This window comes from Martes martes, assembly GCF_963455335.1.
Source record: "Martes martes genome assembly, chromosome: 14".
In the NCBI taxonomy this organism is placed as follows: Eukaryota; Metazoa; Chordata; class Mammalia; order Carnivora; family Mustelidae; genus Martes; species Martes martes.
In genome coordinates this window covers 69,916,389-69,936,356 of record NC_137902.1, presented here as the reverse complement: position 1 = coordinate 69,936,356, position 19,968 = coordinate 69,916,389, and the positions used below count along the sequence as shown (strand labels likewise).

General features: G+C 38.0%; 1 protein-coding gene across 5 annotated transcripts in view; it reads right to left on the bottom strand.

Annotated features, from left to right (window-relative positions):
• Positions 1-19,968, bottom strand: part of PCDH15 (protocadherin related 15) — a gene marked incomplete at both ends in the record, with an annotated part of 820,110 nt that overhangs the window by 490,990 nt on the left and 309,152 nt on the right. For all 5 annotated transcript variants that reach the window (XM_080823084.1, XM_080823082.1, XM_080823083.1 and 2 more), the window contains one exon: positions 8,742-8,852. In XM_080823084.1, coding sequence (XP_080679210.1) covers positions 8,742-8,852 — 111 coding nt within the window. The remainder of the gene's footprint in view (positions 1-8,741; positions 8,853-19,968) is intronic.

Here is a 19,968-nt window from a genome sequence, read left to right as displayed (position 1 = left end):
AGAGTTCAGCAGGAGGACACATGGAAGAAACACTAGACCTTAGTTATCTCTGTCCAGAACATCCACTGCAAGAATGGTGGTGGTGGTTTGTCGTTCATTATGATGTAATCTAGAGTGTCTTTACTTTCTTAGCACTTAGTTATTTTGAAAACTTATTCTACTTTTTCTGTCTCCTTAAAATTGTATTCTGTACAACTCCAAAAGTAGTTATATTTACATACATGCTCATAGCAGCACTATTCACCATGGCCAAAAGTTGGCAGCAGTCAAAATATCCATCAATGAATGAATGGGTAGACTTTTATCTCATATTGTCACCAGCTAGACTCCAAGACCTGACCTTGACTGCCCACCTGCTTGTACTTGCCAACCTTTGTGCCACACTTTGCCTTGAGCTCTTCTCTCCAGCTTATCTCTTAACTTGGACAATTGGAAACCAGAAACCACCCTTCCCTCAAGCACATGCCCTGACAAGACCTCCAGCTGGCCCAGAGCACCCTGACCAGTTTGAGCTTAATTCCCGATTCATGCCTGTGCAGATGGACCACAGCATGACTTCCAGAATGACTGATGACCACATTTACCTCATTATAATACTAAAATCTCCATCCAAGGAGGAACAAGAGCCTCATTTCCACAATATACAATGTGTCTATAGGCTGGTTTCCTTTCAGAGGCATGTGTGACCTCATGTCTACTTCTACATATGATAACAAGTCTCCTTTATCATCCCCTATTCACCAAACCCTAAATAAATAAATGTATCCACCTCTGCTTGGGGCGTCACTGTTTTGGAAGTCATTCACCCATGATCTCCTTATTTGATGCACATAAAGTTTTCTTTGTGCGAACACTCAGGTGGTACAGTTTCTGACTCACCAAGGAGCCAAATCACAAGGCTTCAGTTACAATTTTGAGAAAAGATACTGGTTCCAAAGTGTTGATCTATAAAATATGAATTTTTACTTGGAAACAAAATACTAGAGAAACTACTGTCAGGGAAGAAAAACAATTTTCTCTCCACCCTTCTAGCTTCTAGCTTCTAGCTTCTCGGCGGAGACCTCATGTAATAGAAAACAGATTAGCAGGAAGAAAACCCAAGCAGTTTAACGATATGTGCACCTACTGTATATACACAGACACCAGGAAAACTGAACTCCCCCAAATGGCCAAAGCTATCACCTTAAATACCAGCTCCTACTAAAGACTAAAGAAAATGTCAGGGGTGGGAGAGAGTCAGGCTTTCAGGCAAAGTTCAGTAAATGCAGAAGTCACTGTCTCGCAGGTGCACATCCAGACCTTCCCCACTGATGGGATCTTGTCCAGATTCAGTCATTCTCATCTTCCTGGTGGGAGAGGCATATCCTTGCAGGTGGAGATGTCCTGTGTGAGCGCAAAGTGCTGTTCTAACAGGGAACTATTTCTACACAGCTTGCAGAGCTCCTCTATTGTCTGCCATTTTGAAAACATAATCAGCCTGAAACAATCCTTCTGCCAGGGAGGCATATTTTGGGGTGACCCGTCCTGTTCCTCTTCACTTCTCTAAACAGACAGGTAGCACTGAAAAATGCCAGCAGTCTCACTACATGTGTGGAGCTTCCCCATGATTTGTTGTTAAAATGTGTTTTAAAACACGAGGAGAAATATGGAAGTAGGTCTCCTGCCCATTGAGCATGTGTAAACCAATAGAAGGCTTTAGTACTTCTCCCAATTTAGAACCAAATTTGATCTAAAAAGTTCATCTGAAATGTAGCCCCTGGCAATTCAGATAAAAACCAAAATGAAAAGAACATTTTGCTCTTTCTAGTAAAATGTTACTGCTCAAGACTGTTCTAGATAAAAGAAATAACATTCTAAATTGGGAGTAGTATAAATAAAACAAAATTATTTTGCATGAATGTTTTATGTCTCTATTTCCATTCATTGCTACATGAGAACCCAAAACATTTTAAAGACTATCCCTCCAAGAAAAAAAAAAAAATTCCTTCTTCCATTTCTCCATTTTCACATCTCATTTCTCTTATTTCCTTTATGAAATGAAGATTTTTTTCATTTTTAAATATTTAAAAATAAAATAATATTTCATTGATTTAGAAGCTATGGCTATAATTGGCAAGCAAGAATATATCTCTTTTAAAAGTTATCCAAGGGAACCTGGGTGGCTCAGTGGGTTAAAGCCTCTGCCTTCGGCTCAGGTCATAATCCCAGGGTCCTGGGATCAAGTCCCGCATCGGGCTCTCTGCTCAACAGGGAGCCTGCTTCCTCCTCTCTCTCTGCCTGCCTCTCTGCCTACTTGTGATCTCTGTCTGTCAAATAAATAAATAAAATCTTTAAAAAAAAAAAGTTATCCAAGTTTTTTTTAACTTGTATTTTCTCAATGTGCATTATTCTTTCACATACCATTTACACATTTCCTAACATTAAACATTAACTTACATGGAATCTTTAATTAGATGCCTTAAAAACAAGTCACGATTTAATGATTATGCGTTCAGCTGTGCAAGGAATTGCAGATGATACAAAGAAAAATCCAGCATCAAAGTTGGAATGCAGGAATTTAAAAGCATACATATATCTTGGACATAGAATCAAGAAAGCCATAAGAAATAGTCAGGAAAGTATGGGATGTGACCTCGCTGGAACATTCTATCAATGTTTCACAGGAAAGCCATGCTGACTTGGTCCCAGAATCTTCAGCATCTTTATTCGAAGCCTTCAATCCTCTGGCCCCAGATGATGGCAACACAATGTAAAGCTCTTGGGAGTCATACTGTAAAGTATCCTGGGATAGCAGAGACACCCTCTGTCTTTGAATGAATTATTTACTAAATAAGTAAAAAGTTTCATCCATACACTGCAAGGAAGAACTAATTTCTTTTTAAGCATAGAGAACCTCAAAGATATTTACTTTTAGAAATAGCTCAGAGATAACTAATTCACTGTCACAATCTGTACTTTTTACCAAGCAATTTTTCTATAAAATTGCAAATATTTAAGCTATAACAATGTTAAGACAATAAAACACCTCTGTCAGATGATAAGTGAGGCTTCAATCCCTTTATCCCAATCAAAAGGCTTTCTTGCTGTAAGGTAGTTTAATTGCCCACTACTTTTTGATCAAACGGGTTGAATGCTAATTTTTTTTATTCAGTCAGTACCTGGTCTCTATTTGAGAAGCGTATTAAGTTAAATATTGGTTTTTTGAGTGGGGCCAGGAATGATGTGAACTCTACCAAATGCTATGAAATTACATGAATTTTGGTTTTAAAGTGAGAGGGAACAGGCATGCTGATCTTCTGATTTCTTGTTGAGCCACAGGAACCTCAGAATAGAGACTTCCAACATTTATGTACTCTGTACTCAAGTGGTTTGTAGCTTTAAAAAAATGGATAGAAGCACCTACTAGGCTGACTCAGATACAGATATTAAAGGCTCTCTCATTACCTTATCAGGTATTTGCAGTAAAGAAAGGAAAAAAAAAAAGTTGCAGCATAATTACAGTTGCCCAGAGTCTTCTGACCCTGACTCAGTTACTGAAGACCAGGGAGGTGTTTGCCTTGTTTCTGTCCGCTGATGGTAGATGGAATATCACTAACTGAAAATTTAAAACGTATCCTAGAGTAACTTGATTTTGTGTTAGATTCCTTTATGAAAATGAGAAAAAAAAAAAAAAGAAGCAACAAGATTGTGTAGGTCTAAACCATTTTAGAAGCGAGTTGCTTTTTTTTTTTTTTTTTGGAAGTGCCTTTTGTTTGCTTGAGACGTTTATCTAATTTTCTTTAATTTTTATGCATACTAGTAGATAAACAGTATGCTATTTTCATGTCCGTATGCTTACATGTGTTTAGGACCGGAACGTTTTCTATTTGTTAACCACCAAGCATCATCTTCCTATTTCACTCCTCTTTCCCAGAATACACCGAAGAAATTGGCAGAGCTAAAACCAGTGGGTGTGCAGTTTAGCACTTACTCTACAATCAGTAGGAAGTGGAGATGAGGGAAGGTCGGGGTGGGGGCTGGTTTTGAAAAGTTGTTTACACAAGTTGATATCAAAAGTATACAAAGTGATTTTTTTTACATCAAAGCCCTTATAATTATAATGTTTACATACTGTTCTGAATATTTATAGTATTAAGAGAAAAGACAGAGATAAGAAAAAAATAATATTTTTAAGAATTACAATATCTTATTATGAAAGACAGTTAGTGTTCCTATTCTAGATATTTGATATTTGAGAAAATATTAAATGTGCCCTATTATTGATAAGGTTAACTTAGAACTTACTCTGACCATGATTCTAAAATAAATGTAAACTTTTTCTTTCTGATAATGAATTAAGAGCTCTTGAGTACAGAAGAATCTTTAGTATTTCCCGCAGGATAATGCTAATACAAAAGAGACCTAGTTTTGAATAATATCTATGTATACAGAGATGAGTTTGATTCCTTTGTGATTTAGGATAATATATAAAAATTGGGAGTCTGTGGTATAGGCTATATTGGAAATTTCAACAGAAAGAAAACCCACTGATCTTGGTACATCACTGAACTTTCTTTTTTAGATTTCTTTTCCTTCTGTTTTCTAGAATTAATCATTTCTCATCGCATATTCATATTTAAAATGAACTGTGGGTAATAACGTTGCAGATATTCTCAATAAAAGAAGTGACAAGTTTTCTTATTTATGCTAACCAAAACTCCCCCAGCTTATTTAAGAGAAACAACATGCCCACATGGATAAAAAGAAACTTCCTAATTACGTGAAATTTGAATAGTTTCCTTTGCACATCAATCAAATCTTTGTACCATAAGCAAAACCATATCCAAATTGAGTAATTTCAGTAATTTATCATCAAACCTCTACCCTCTTAGATACCATCTACTTTAAAATCAAAATTGATCACTCATAATTCAACTCTCTTTATGACTCCAAGAGAATAATGTAGGTTTTAAATGTACATGATCTACACTGCACATCAATTTACACACCACTGACAAAATAACAACAAAAAACCCCAAAGAACATAAAAATGTAATTAAAAACATGTAACGATCTATGGATTTTATGATTCTATGTAAATATAGAAGTATAAATTATACAGATGAAGGGGTTCAGGACAACCCCCCCCCAAACGTACAACTTTGGCATATTTTGAGCTGAAGGCACCTGAGACTACAGGCTCAAGATAAATTTTGTCCTTCTCTTAACCACACAGAAGAACTTAAATTTGGGTCTTTCCCAGAATAAAGGTTATTAATGGAGATAAATTTTATCTGAGTGACCCATCTGTATGGTAGGGCAAACATCTGATTATCAGACATATGCTTTACTTATGACCGTGTGAAGTACACCCCTTTCCTCTGAAGTCCCAGACCCCCACACCCTTCTCTCTAGTTCAGGATGACACAGTCCTCATCCAGCCTGTCTTTGGAATTCCCATGTCTACGTGGATTCCCCATAGGGTACACCTATTACATTTTATTTTCTCCTGTGAATCTGTCTCATGTCAATTTGGTCCTTAGTCCAGCTAGAAGGACCTCTGAGAGGACAGGGATTCTTGCTCCCCAATATAGATGTTGGCATATATGAAGCAGTCCAAGTTTAGCAACCATCTCTCTGAGAGAAGAAGCTCTGATTTGTAGCACCTGTCACTTTCCATCCTCTGGGCTCTATCACCGAGAACACAAAGGTAAGGTCCCTGAACTCAGAGTTGGGAGGAGACCCACAACCGGTTCTCAAGCAAGGATGATTCAGCTTTTCAGTTCCAACAATCCCCAGTTTTAAGTAAATTATGTGTCTAAGATGTAGAGACAATGAGGAATTCTTTCCCATTTGTGAGGGAGTGATGTGTTATAATACTTTGGAAAATAATATGGCATTATTTAGGAAGATTAAAAGCCCTACCTATACATGCATACATATACATATTTTCTCATAAAAAGTCCATTATTAAATTATCAATTTTTAAATATTTATTTATTTATTTATTTATTTGAGAGAGAGAGAGTGTGTGTGTGCAGGGTGAGGGGCAGAAGGAGAGAGAGAGAATCTCAAGCAGACTCCCCGCTAAGCACAGACTCTGACACGGGGCTCATTCTCACAACCCTGAGATCATGACCTGAGCCAAAATCAAGAGTAGATACTTAACAGACTGAGTCACCCAGGTGCCCCTCATTTATCCATTTTCAAACACTAAAGTGCCTTACATAAGTAGCACATGCTCGAAGTCACAAAGCTAGTCAAAGGCATCACTGGAATTTAAATCCAGGCAACGTGGTACTAGAATTCATGCTTTTGCCACAATATTGTACTCACTGCCTCTCACAAGAGTCATGAGGGTGGGTATCTTCCTAAGCCAAAATACAAAACAAACAAACAAAAAACAGGAAGTATATTTGGATAAATTATAATGCATCCTAATTTTGGTATATCCTAAAACCATTAAAAGGATATAGCTCTGAAAGTTTTTAAAAACACCACAAAGCTTCTAATCTCTTATATTTAACATTCGTATTCTATACTCTATGATTTATGTTTGTAGTAAAAATTGTTACAGATAAAGTAACCTTTTCTTTAATTTCTTGCCAATTCCATTCTTTCCTTTTGATGAGTCACGCATAACCTTCTATCTCATAATTTTATCCCTGAAATGCTAAAAAATTAACACTTCCTCCTGCACTTATGGGCAGTCTAGCAAATTTCATGCAAATTGTTCCAGATGTCTTTATAAATATTTTAAATTAAATAGCAACTCAGATGTTTAGCTTGTGTTTCTTAAAAAAAAAAAAAAATACCTCATTTTAAATAGCACAATAAAAACAAATTTTCAAATACATTCTAGAGCAATCTTACTTTTTCTTACATTTTATTAGAGATTCTGAGTCAGGCAAGGGAAACTATATTTTTTCTTCTCATTTTCACTTGCATGGAAATAATGTTTAAAAAGAAATACTTCAGGGTTTTGAGGAACTCATACCTACTGATTCTACTGAGAGGCCAGTTGACTTTTTCTTATATCTGCCATTTCTGCTTTAGCCTCTACCCCTGGACACCAAGACAATAAATTGAAAAACAACCAACTGGAGAATTTTGAATGTAAATCCAGAAATTTGGCTTCAAAAATTCTATCTATGTATCTATATCTACTACCTACCTACTATATATAACAGATGAATTGTATATATTATATGTTATATAAAATAAATATATTTTATATGTGTAAATGTATTTATATTTTATGAATATATAAAACAATATTAATATAAACATATAGATATAAATTATATATTTAAATATGAATATACACATACAAAATGCCCCCCCCTTACTGGCAAAATATCTTTAGGGCAAAAATGGTCATCCACTGAGTGATGCCTTGTTGCATATAAACTTGTTCAGAAGAACTGATGGGGGATGCGTTCCTTTTGCCCCTCTCTGCTATCTTTCTGTTCTTCTGTGTGAGTAGGATGACACTGCCTAGGCATCCTTAAAAGCACAGGCTGGCTTCAGAGTCTAATAACCTTTTCAGAACGTGATCCTGTCACTTACTATGGACTTTTGTCAATATCAGAAGCCATCTGTAGCCAGTCAGTATCAGTTGTTCACTGAAATACTAGACTCATTCTGTTCTTCTTGTTAACAAACTCTTCTTCCCCTTCTCCTGCTTCTCCCCTCCCTCCACTTCTTTCTCCTTCTCCTCCTCCTCCTCCTTCTTCTCCCAGCCCAGTCCCCCTGGGTTATCAGCCCTGTCCAGCTCCAGGAGATGCTCAGGACTTGGTATAATCCAGAGGTGATTACCTCGCTCCCCTTTGCTACATACAGTCTCCTTCAATCTCTCTATTCTGCCTCCTGGGATCCCAGGCTAGAAGGGAAGAGGACTTGGGACAAGTTTCCTCTCGGACAAGGAAGAAGAAGAGTCCTAGTTTTGCCCCTTTTCCCCCTGCTTACCCTCAGACTTGAAATGCAATTATGATGCTTATGGTTGTGGTATTCACTAGCACCCGAAAAATACTGCATTGGAAAAATAACCAAACTTCAGAAAGGGTACAACGTAAGGGGAGAAGTAATCGGAGTCCTTTGTGATATACTTCAACTGTCAAACCAGCACTTGATCTACATGAATCTAGGGATTTTGTTAAAACAATAATCAAAGTCCACGTTATGTAAGCAACTATTTTTCTGATGTTCCGTTCCTGTGGTGCGTACATTCCTGGTTATGGTCCTAGAAACTGACACCAATAGTGACCAACTATTCAAGTAATGGAAGCCATGGGGGAGTAGATTGCTGATCAGTTTTTCTCTTCCTTTAGTGCACTCTGGAATCCCCTGGGGAGTTAGTAAACATGCAGGGATTCCACTTCTACCCTTCAAAAATTTTATTCAGAGGGTCTGAGGTTGGGTCCAGGAATGTGCCTGTTTAATATCCTCCCAAGGTAATTCTGCTGCTGATGCTCCATGCATCACACCTTGAGAAAATACTTCGGTATGAGCTGAAAGCAAAGTACTGAATAGTGGGTGTGAGTGATTCAGAGGGAAGGAAACAGTGAGTAGAAACCATCCTCCTGCCCCCTTCCATCCCATTCCCCATCTCGAAGAATATAACATACACATTATGCTGTGGGCAGCCTTCCTTGTTGAGGCCATAATTTACACCAAGAACTCTGAGACCACTTGTACATTCTGGGGTGAGTTCTTTGCTTCATAAATTCCCCAGAGGGAAGCTAGGGAGACTGAATACTCACATTAGCTTGGATGATGACAAAATACCGGGTCTTATCTTCATAGTTGAGTCTCTTCCTTAACACCACGTTTCCAGACAACATGAGGGGAATTTCGAAGGTGTCGTTGGATGTCTGCAAATTGGGAAAGATAAAGAATCAACTCCTTTGAATATAAGATGAATTAGAGAATGCAATACTGCAACTTAGTCCTTTGAAAGTTACAGAGAGCATGTTTATCACCTGAAAATATTGCCTATGAGCTTCATATTTACTACTCTCATCATTTTTTAAAGGTGAATTTATTTTTCTGAGTGAGAGAGAAAGAATGGGGGAGGGGCAGAGACAGAGACTCTCCAGCCGACTCCCCTGGAGCACAGAAGCAACTACAGCTCTATCCCAGGATGCAGAGATCATAACCTGAACTGAAACCAAGAGTCAGCTGCTTAACTGACTGACTCATCCAGGTGCCCTGATACTCTCATCATTTTTAAAAACTCTGCATGTTGATCAATGGGTTTTTCACCAGTCATTTTGATAATAACCACAAAACTTGTTTCTTACGACAGTTTTTCGTATATTTTTAGGGTTACTCTTGAATAGCCCTGGGGTACTTCTAAATCAAAGTTCAGGTATCTGGAAAATTTCCCTGTTACCACCATTTATTTTATCATCAAAGGTTCAAACATCACAATTTGTGATTTCTATATAATATCCTTTTTTCAACATTGGTGTCAGGGGAGGAGGAGAGGAGGGCAAGGGAAGGAGGAGGGCGATGATGATTTGTAGTTGGTTCTGTGAGCTCACAGGTCATTATACAGAGCAGGTCATTCTTCCAACCCCCCACCCCCCAAAAAAGTGCACTCCTGGCATAGCTCCAAAGAGGGAAAGATCCAGAATGTTTTAGAAACCAGCATAAATGATTTTGCTTTAAATGTAGTCAATCAGCTCAGCTGCTATTCATCCCTAAACTCATTCCTTATTTTAGAAAAAAATTCAATGAAAATGATGACAAAAGTAAAGAGAAGGAAAAAACAAGAAAAAAGAAGAAGAAAAAGAAAAGAAAGCTCAATTTTAACTATTCTGATTTTGTTCATGGGTTAAATAAAAGTGTGCTTTGTTTTACTGATGAGTTTGCAACATTGGTAATTAAAATTTTATGATTTTGGTTAGTACAAATGCCTGATTTTTCTCTATTCCACATGTAATATAAATGTTGTTCCACATCATAAAGGAAATACAGGTAGGGTAACAAAGATGCTAATAGTTCAAGTGATCATGTTCAATTTACCCTGTATTAAGACCAGAATAGAAACTTCATCCCCTCTCTTTAGTCTAAGTTTGTTAAAAAATACTATTCAAAGTATTTGTTTATATTACATTCAAAAATGATGACAATAATGTTGAAGGTAAGAGTGGCTGTAACAGATTCCTGAGGGAGCCCCTGTCCATCCCCACATCCTGACAGGCATCTCATGGCTTCATGTAAAACCTCCCCTTGAGTGTGGCAGGGGCTGTGACTTGCTTCTAACCAACAGGATACAGCATAGATGATGAACTGTCTTGTGGCTGCACTGTGTCATGGACAGCTCCATCTTGCAAACAGACTGGGTCTGGGCACCCTCCTTGCAGAACTCAGGGGATATACAGCCAAGGAACTCAGTGTGGCCTGTCAGAGCTGGGAGCAGCTTCTGGCCAACAGTCAGCAAGAAGCCAACAACTTCTGTCTTAAAATCATAAAGAAATGAATGCTGACAGCAGTTTGAGTTTAACTGGAAGGAAATTCTTCCTTAGTTGAGTTCTCTATAGGAGAACTAATCTGCTCAATACACAGATTGCCACCTTGTGAGAGCCAAGCTGAGTCTAGGCTCTGACGTCACAGAAACTGCAAAAATCAGTGTGTTTTGTTTTAAGACACTAAATTTGTGATGGCTTGTTACATGGTAACAATAGGTAACTAACGGGGCACCTGGGTGGCTCCGTGGTAAAGTCTCTGCCTTCGGCTCAGGTCATGATCTCAGGGTCCTGGGATTGAGCTCCGCATTGGGCTCCCTGATCAGCAGGGAGCCTGCTTCCCCCTCCTCTCTCTCTGCCTGCCTCCCTGCCTGCTTGTAATCTCTCTTTCTCTGTCAAATAAATAAATAAAACTTAAAAAAAATAAAATAAAAAATAGGTAACTAACACATCATGTTAATCCTGAAACTTATCTCAAGGATTAGTGATGGCATATAGTAATGGCAATTGATATCTGCTACGTTTGCCAAGTCTTCAACATAATAATTTCAAGTGATACTATATTATTAGTTCTCTGATATTTTGGAACACACAGACATGAGGAGATACTAATATATGTTCTTATTAGAAAGTTATCCTCTTTTTTAAAATACAGAGATGAATAGACAACATTTCAACAGTTTCTCCAATTCTCCTTTCCTTAAGGAGCAAACAGCCTGATACAGATTTGAAATGTCAGTGTTTCTGGTTTTAGACTAGTGCCAGAGGCTAATGAGCCGATAGCTCATCACTGAAGATCCACAGCCATCGATGAAATGAATGCTGTACTTCTGTTGTTGTTAAAACTTTGAAATAGTTATATCATTGTTGCTGCTGCCTAATACTCAAGAGAGCCAGAATGGCTCAGAAGGAAAAAGAAGTATGCATATTAGTCTTCTAAAGATATACTAAAGAAAGGAACTGATTGGGAATTAATTGTTCTGCTTCTATATGGTTGATGATCTCCTACTTGACTTGGTTTTTCCATGAATAACACCTATAAACTCTGGAAAAAATGCAAAACAAACAAACAAACAAACAAAAACAAAAAAAGACTACCAGACACCCTGAGAGAGATAACCCAAGCCGACATCACACACTTGAAAAAAGAGACGACGTGGCTGAGTTGGCTGTTTGGCCTTAGTTAGCTCCTCAGGGGGCTGTCAAAACTCTGATAGAAAACAGATCTGGTTTGAAGAGTCAAGGGATAGACTATGGGACAACCCATGCTGATGGAGGCTGAGAGGGGGCTGGAGAAAGGATAAAGCCAGGGAGAGAATGAATGTGATGTGTAAGCTGTGTCCAGGTCTGTAAGTGACCTCTAGAGCACACTTATATGAAGCAGACTAGAAAAGGATCACTAAGAAAGTATACGGAACTGAGATTCAACCTGCACCCAAGAGTTCTTAATGTAAGTTACGATGTTGTCTGGTACGTTAAAAACAAACACATGGACAAATCTTCTCTGAGGAATATAATAGAAGTAAGAGTGTTTCCACAACATAACTTTCACAAGGTCCAGGAGGGAGTTTAAAACAACTGGACCCATGATGAACCAGGAAGTGGGATTCCATTTCAGAAGGAGAGAAAATCAGGGAAGACCAATGTCAGGACAAGCAAAGAGGGATTTTTAAAGCAGCTGTTTGAACACTGTGCTCAGAGATGTAAATAATATGCTCACTGCAGGTGAGACCACAGGAAAACTCAGCAAAGACGGGCAAACTCTAAAAATGTGGGACATTTAGATGTGAGGATTATACCAGCTGAAAAAAACAAAAACAAAAAATTAACAACAACAACAACAGCAGCAACAAAAACACTGGGTACACTAGACAGGTTTATTTGGAAATCAGGACTCAAGTTGCCATATTTCCATTTCTTAAGATAGAGGGGAAATCTAGATGTGAATGTGAAATTTCATGATTTTTAGATATCATCTCAAAAGTGATTTAAATTAATTTGTGGCCAAAGGCACCTTGGTGGCTCAGTTGGTTAAACATCTGACTCTTGATTTTGGCACAGGTCATAATCTTTTGGATTAGGTCAGGAGACTGAACCCTATATTGGGTTCTGTGCTCAGCATGGAGTCTACTTGAGATTCCCTCCCTCCTTCTCTCTCTGCCCCTCTTGCTTATGCTCTGTCTCTCTCAAATACAAATAAAGTTTTTAAATTAATTTGTGGCCAAAAAAATGTCTTTAGTGGAATGGAAATCAAGCTCATTAATTTGTGATTCCTGCTAATGAATAATGCAGCATCAGTTGGAAAACAAGCAAATGAAAAGAAACAAACATCCTGAGATTTTTAAGTAGAACAGACCAATCTGCAGTTTTACCCATCCATACACTGTGGGACTCATTTGAAAGAAATCCTAATTGTGGCGATAGACGCCAGAGGTGGCCACATTTTCAGGTTAAATATGTTTGCCCTCCACACAATTTTGTTTTGAAATTAAGTTAGTAGGTGAATATTATGGTGTTATTAATAGAAGCAGAGTTACTAGCACTGAATAGTGGCAGGAACAAACATCAGTAGGTAACCAAGGTTTACATGAAATTTCCACAATGGCTAAAGATGGGTTCTCTCTGCAAGGATGTGGCTGAGTTCAGGCTTCCCTCTCCCTGCAATAAACCCCAAGTTAGGTGCTCTCATGGTGCCTTATTCTTTTGCCTCATTGAATTAGGCACATGCCCAGAGGATGTCATTATTTATTCCACAGAACTGCTAGCTTGCTAGAGCACATTTTTCTTTTTCTGTAATTTGGAAACTACATGTGGCCAATTGGCTTCTCTAGTCTCTAGGCAGTAAAGGCACATATTATGTTTCATGCCCAGTCCACAATTCCCTGAAAGGCGGAAGCTTTCAGAAGGAATTCCTGCACAGATGACAAGGATTTCCAGCCTCATAAAACTTCTAAAAGGTTGTTCCTAAGTAATGCATGTTTATCTCACACTACATGTATAGCTTGGATAGGTTGGTTTTTAGGGAAAGGCAATAAATATTTCCCTAAAATACATGGCCAGGCTGTTCTATAGGAGCTGGAAGTTTCATTTTTACAGCTTGAAGAGTAAAAATTAGGAAACAACCTTCATAAATTGTAAGCTAGAATCACAGGATGCACAGACAATGAATTCTTTCAAAAACATATGTAGTAAGGAAGAAAGTCCAGAAATCAAATGTGCAGTCAGCTGTCTTGTTTCTGCTTTTAAGGAAAAGTGTTTCTCTTGTCCTTTTGTCTTCTGCTCCTTCTTTGATCTTTTTCACTCAATTTCTTGAGCAACACTTTCTATTTATGGTCCTTTTCTGTCACATCCTCTTAATTCCCTGTCTTTTCTTTTTCTTTCTTTCTTTCTTTTTTCTTTTTTCCATTGTCTCTACCTACAAGCACGTGGAGACACACTTAGGGGAAAAGACACAGAACCAACAAAAACATCTCCAAATCTTTCATAGGTTCTGCTGCGCCCAGGGGCTTTTCTTTCCCTTTTCATTTTTGTTCCCTATTTTGAAACTTTTTACCATAAATACTGAACTGTTCTATTAGAACACAGAGGAGAAGGAGAGGAGCCCGTGTGCTCTAGAAGGACTCCTGAGTCTAAAGCTCGGAGGCCCTGCTCACACCAGCCAGCCACTCTCCTGAGACCAATTCTCTCCCTCTCATGAACTGATCTGCCAGAAGAAGATGAGAATATTCATGATTCACTTAGTTCTCACACTATGTGTGTGAGGTGGTTCCTATAGGCCCTTCTCAGTCTCTGCAAGCTCAGTATTTTTGTTTCTTTGTTTAAAGCTTATATAATGAACACATAATTTAAAAGTAAAGACATACTATTAGCTTCACCTCTTTCTATTTTCCTTGTATGAAACATACAGGAGGAGTATTCACTTAGAAAATTCACTTAAGGGGGGGAATCAAGATGGCGGAGGAGTAGCAGACTAAGATGACATCAGGTCACAGGAGTTCAGTTAGATAGATATCAAACCATTCTGAACACCTACAAACCCAACAGGAGATCAGAGAAGAAGAGCAGCAATTCTAGGAACAGAAAATCGACCACTTTCTGAAAGGTAGGACATGCAGAGAGGTAAATCCAAGTGGATACATGGGATAATAGAACGCAGGGGCAGGGACCGGTTCCTGGCAAGCAGTGGAGCAGCGGAGCACAAAAACCAAAGTTTTAGAAGTCTGTTCCACTGAGGGACATTGCTCCAGAGGCTAAGCGGGGGTGGAGCACTTGCGGGGACAGTGTGGTCTCAGGACCTGTGGGTTCACAGAAAACTAGGGGTGTCTGAGTGTAGCAAAGCTCACAGGTATAGGAGTGGGGAAGCTGGCTGCAGAGACGGAGCAGAGCAGGGGGCTATCAGCTCAGGGTTACATCATCCATACCACAGTCAAGACGCTGCTCTTTGAGCAGGGACCCCACAAGTGGTAGATCCATGGAGACTCACCTCCCTCCTCTGGGAGTGTGCAGCAGGAATCTGCTGGGTTTGGAGACTCCAAACAGGGCTGTGCACCAGAGACAGAAATGCTGGGTCAAGGGCCAGGTTAGCTCGGAGCGCGGCCAGAGACCAGGGAGTTGGGAGGGACTGACTGTTTTTCTCCAAGGGCACACTGAGGAGTGGGGTCCTGAGCTCTTGGTTCCTCCAGGCTGGAGACTGGGAGGCCGCCATTTTCATTCCCGTTCTCCAGAGCTCTACGAAAAGTGTTCAGGGAACAAAAGCTCCCAAGAGCGGACCTGAGTAGATTACTTGGCCTGGCCCCTGGCAAGGGTGGTGCAATTCTACCTCAGGCAAACACATTTAAGAATCCGAGCAACAGGCCTCATCCCAGAAGATCAGCAAGAATATGCAGCCAAGACCAAGCTCACTGATCATGGAGAATAGCAGAATTCTAGAGGAGGGGAAAGCAAGGCATGAAATTCATTGCTTTCTCCCCAAGATTCTTTAGTCTTGCGAACTAATTAAATTTTTTAAATTTTATATTTTTTATTCTAATTTTTTAAACCTTTCCTTTTTCCCCTTTTAACGTTTTTTAACTAGTTTATCTAAAAAATACCTTTCTAAAAAAACTTTTTAAACCTTCATTATTATAGTCATATTTTATCCTTCTAACTTTATTTTTGTATACTAATTTGTAAATCTAACTTAATTTTTTGTATATAGGGTTATTTCTTCTAAAAAATCTTAGGATACAATTTCTTCTTATAGATCAAAATATACCCTAAATCTAGCACAGGGCTTTGTTCTACTCTCCAACCTGAGCACATTCTCTCTACTTTCTATTTCTTTTTCCAACCAACTTACCTTATCAATTCCTTTCTTAGAATTTTAATTTTTTAATTTTCAGCTTTACAGTCATATTCCATCCCTGCATCATGTTTAATCTTTTATTTATATATATATGTAAAATTTTCTTACTTTAAAATTTGGGGAGGTAATTTCTTCTAAGAGACCAAAATACTCCCAAAATCAAGTTGGTGGCTCTGTTCTATTCATCAGTCTAATATATATGTATATATCTATATATATATAGAGAGAGAGAGAGTTAAAAAACATATTTTTAATATATATATTTTAATTTTATTACATATGTATATATATATTTTTTTTAACTTTTTTTTAATTTTTAAAAATTTCTTTTTTACCCCCTACCTTCTCATTCCAATTTGGGGTCTCTTCTGATTTGGTTAGCATGTAATTTTCTGGGGCCTTTGCCACACTTTTAGTATTTTATTCTCTTGTTCATATATTCTTATCTGGATAAAATGATAAGACGGAAAAACTTACCACAAAAAAAAGAACAAGAGGCAGTACTGAAAGCTAGAGACCTAATCAATACAGACATTGGTAATATGTCAGATCTAGAGTTCAAAATGACTATTCTTAAGGTGCTAGCCGGGCTTGAAAAAGGCAGGGAAGATATTACAGAAACCCTGTCTGGAGAAATAAAAGCCCTTTCTGGACAAATAAAAGAACTAAAATCTAACCAAGCTGAAATCAAAAAAGCCATTAATGAGGTGCAATAAAAAATGGAGGCTCTTATTGCTAGGATAAATGAGGCAGAAGAGAGAATTAGTGATATAGAAGACCAAATAACAGAAAATAAAGAAGCTGAGGAGAAGAGACACAAACAACTACTCCACGAGGGGAGAATTTGAGAGATAAGAGATAACATAAGATGAAATAATATTAGTATAATTGGGATTCCAGAAGAAGAAGAAAGACAGAGGGGGGCAGAAGGTATACTGGAGCAAATTATAGCAGAGAATTTCCCTAACATGGTAAAGGGAACAAGCATCAAAATCCAGGAGGCACAGAGAACCCCTGTCAAAATCAATAAAAATAGGTCCACAACCTGTCATCCAATAGTAAAACTTACAAGTCTCAGTGACAAAGAGAAAATCCTGAAAGCAGCTTGGGACAAGAAGTCTGTAACATACAATGGTAAAAATATTAGATTGCCTGCATATTTAACCACAGAGACTTGGCAGGCCAGAAAGAAGTGGTACAATATATACAGAGCACTAAAGGAGAAAAACATGCAGCCAAGAATACTATATCTAGCTAGGTTATCATTGAAAAAAAAAAGGAGAGATAAAAATCTTCCAGGACAAACAAAAACAAAAAGAATTTGTAAACACCAAACCAGCTCTATAGGAAATATTGAAAGGGGTCCTCTAAACAAAGAGAGAGCCTAGAAGTAGTATACCAGAAAGGATCAGAGACAATATACAGTAACAGTAACCTAAGAGGCAATACATGCCACTAAATGCATATCTTTTAATAGTTAGCCTGAATGTAAATGGGCTAAATGCCCCAATCAAAAAACACAGGGTATCAAAATGGATAAAAAACAAGACCCACCAATACGCTGTCTACAAGAAACTCATTTTAGACCCAGAAACACCTCCAGATTAAAAGAGAGGGGGCGGAAAATAATTTACCATGCTAACAGACATCGAAAGAAAGCTGGGGCAGACATCCTTTTACCAAATAAACTAGATTTTAAGCCAAAGACTATAATAGAGGTGAGGAAGGACACTATATACTCAAAGGGTCTGTCCAACAAGATCTAACAATTTTAAATATCTATGTCCTTAACATGGGAGCAGCCAACTATATAAACCAATTAATAACAAAATCAAAGAAACACATCGACAATAATACAATATTAGTAGGGGACTTTAGCACTCCCCTCACTGAAATGGACAGATCATCCAAGCAAAAGATCAACAAGGAAATAAAGGCCTTAAATGATACACTGGACCAGATGGACATCACAGATACGTTCAGAACATTCCATCCCAAAGTAACAGAATACACATTCTTCTCTAGTGCACATGGAACATTCTCCAGAAGAGATCACATCCTGGGTCACAAATCAGGTCTCAACTGGTAACAAAAGATTGGGATTCCCTGCATATTTTCAGGCCACAATGCTCTAAAGCTAGAACTCAATCACAAGAGTAAAGTTGGAAAGAACCCAAATACGTGGAGGCTAAAGAGCATCATACTAAAAAATGAATGGGTCAACCAGGAAATTAAAGAAGAATTGAAAAATTTCATGGAAACAAATGATGCTGAAAACACAACTGTTCAAAATCTGTGGGACACAGCAAAGGTAGTGCTGAGAGGAAAGTATATAGCAATAGAGGCTTTTCTCAAGAATCAAGAAAGGTCTCAAATACACAACCTAACCCTACACTTAAAGGAGCTGGAGAAAGACCAGCAAAGAAAAACTAAACCCATGAGAAAAGAAATCGTAAAGATCAGAGCAGAAATCAATCAAATAGAAACCAAACCAAACCAAAACAAACAAACAAACAAACCAGTAGAACATATCATGAAACTAGAAGCTGGTTCTTTGAAAGAATTAGTAAGATTGATAAACCCCGGGCCAGACTTATCAAAAAGAAAAGAGAAAGGACCCAAATAAATAAAATTATGAATGAAAGAGGAGAGATCACAACCAACACCAAAGAAATACAAACAATTATAAGAACATATTATGAGCAACTATACACCAGCAAATTTGATGATCTGGCAGAAATGGGTGCATTCCTAGAGATGTATTAACTACCAAAACAGAACCAGGAAGAAATAGAAAACCTGAACAGACCCATAACCACTAAGGAGATTAAAGCAGTCATCAAAAATCTCCCAACAAACAAGAACCCAGGGTCAGATGGCTTCCCAGGGGAATTCTACCAACATTTAAAAAAGAATTAACACCTATTCTCTTGAAACTGTTCCAAAACATAGAAATGGAAGGAAAACTTCCAAACTCATTTTCTGAGGCCAGCATTACCTTGATTCCAAAACCAGACAAGGATCCCATCAAAAAAGAGAATTACAGACCAATATCCTTGATGAACACAGATGTGAAAATTCTCACCAAAATACTAGCCAATAGGATCCAAAGTGCATTAAAAGGATTATTCACCATGACCAAGTGAGATTTATCCCAGGACTGCAAGGTTGGTTCAACATCCACAAATCAATCATTATGATACAATACATTAATGAAAGAAAGAACAGGGGACATATGATACTCTCAATAGATGCTGAAAAAGCATTTGACAAAGTACAGCATCCTTTCTCGATCAAAACTCTTCAAAGTGTAGGGATAGAGGGTACATACCTCAATATCATCAAAGCCATCTATGAAAATTCCACAGCAAGTATCATTCTCAATGGAAAAAATACTGAGAGCTTTTCTGCTAAGTTCAGGAACACAGCAGGGATGTCCATTATCACCACTGCTATTCAACATAGTACTAGAAGTCCTAGCCTCAGCAATCAGACAACAAGAAGAAATTAAAGGCATCCAAATCGGCAAAGAAGAAGTCAAACACTCATTCTTTGCAGATGATATGATATGTTATGTGGAAAACCCAAAAGACTCACTCCAAATCTGCTAGAACTTGTACAGGAAATCAGTAAAGTGTTAGGATATAAAATCAATGCATAGAAATCAGTTGAATTTCTATACAGTAACAACAAGACAGAAGAAAGAGAAATTAAGGAGTCAATCCCATTTACAATTGCACCCAAAACCATAAGATATCTAGGAATAAACCTAACCAAAGAGGCAAAGAAGCTGTACTCAGAAAACTATAAAGTACTCATGAAAGAAACTAAGGAAGACACAAAGATGGAAAAATGTTCCATGCTCATGGATTGGAAGAACAGTATTGTGAAAATGTCTATGCCACCTAAAGCAATCTACACATTTAATGCAATCCCTACCAAAATCCCATCAAATTTTTTTCAAAGAAATGAAACAAATAATCCTAAAATTTATACAGAACCAGAAAAGACCTTGAATAGCCAGAGGAATATTGTAAAAGAAAGCCAAAGTCGGTGGCATCACAATTCTAGACTTCAAGGTCTATTACAAAGCTGTCATCATCAAGACAGCATGGTACTGGCACAAAAACAGACACATAGGTCAATGGAACAGAATAGAGAGCCCAGAAATAG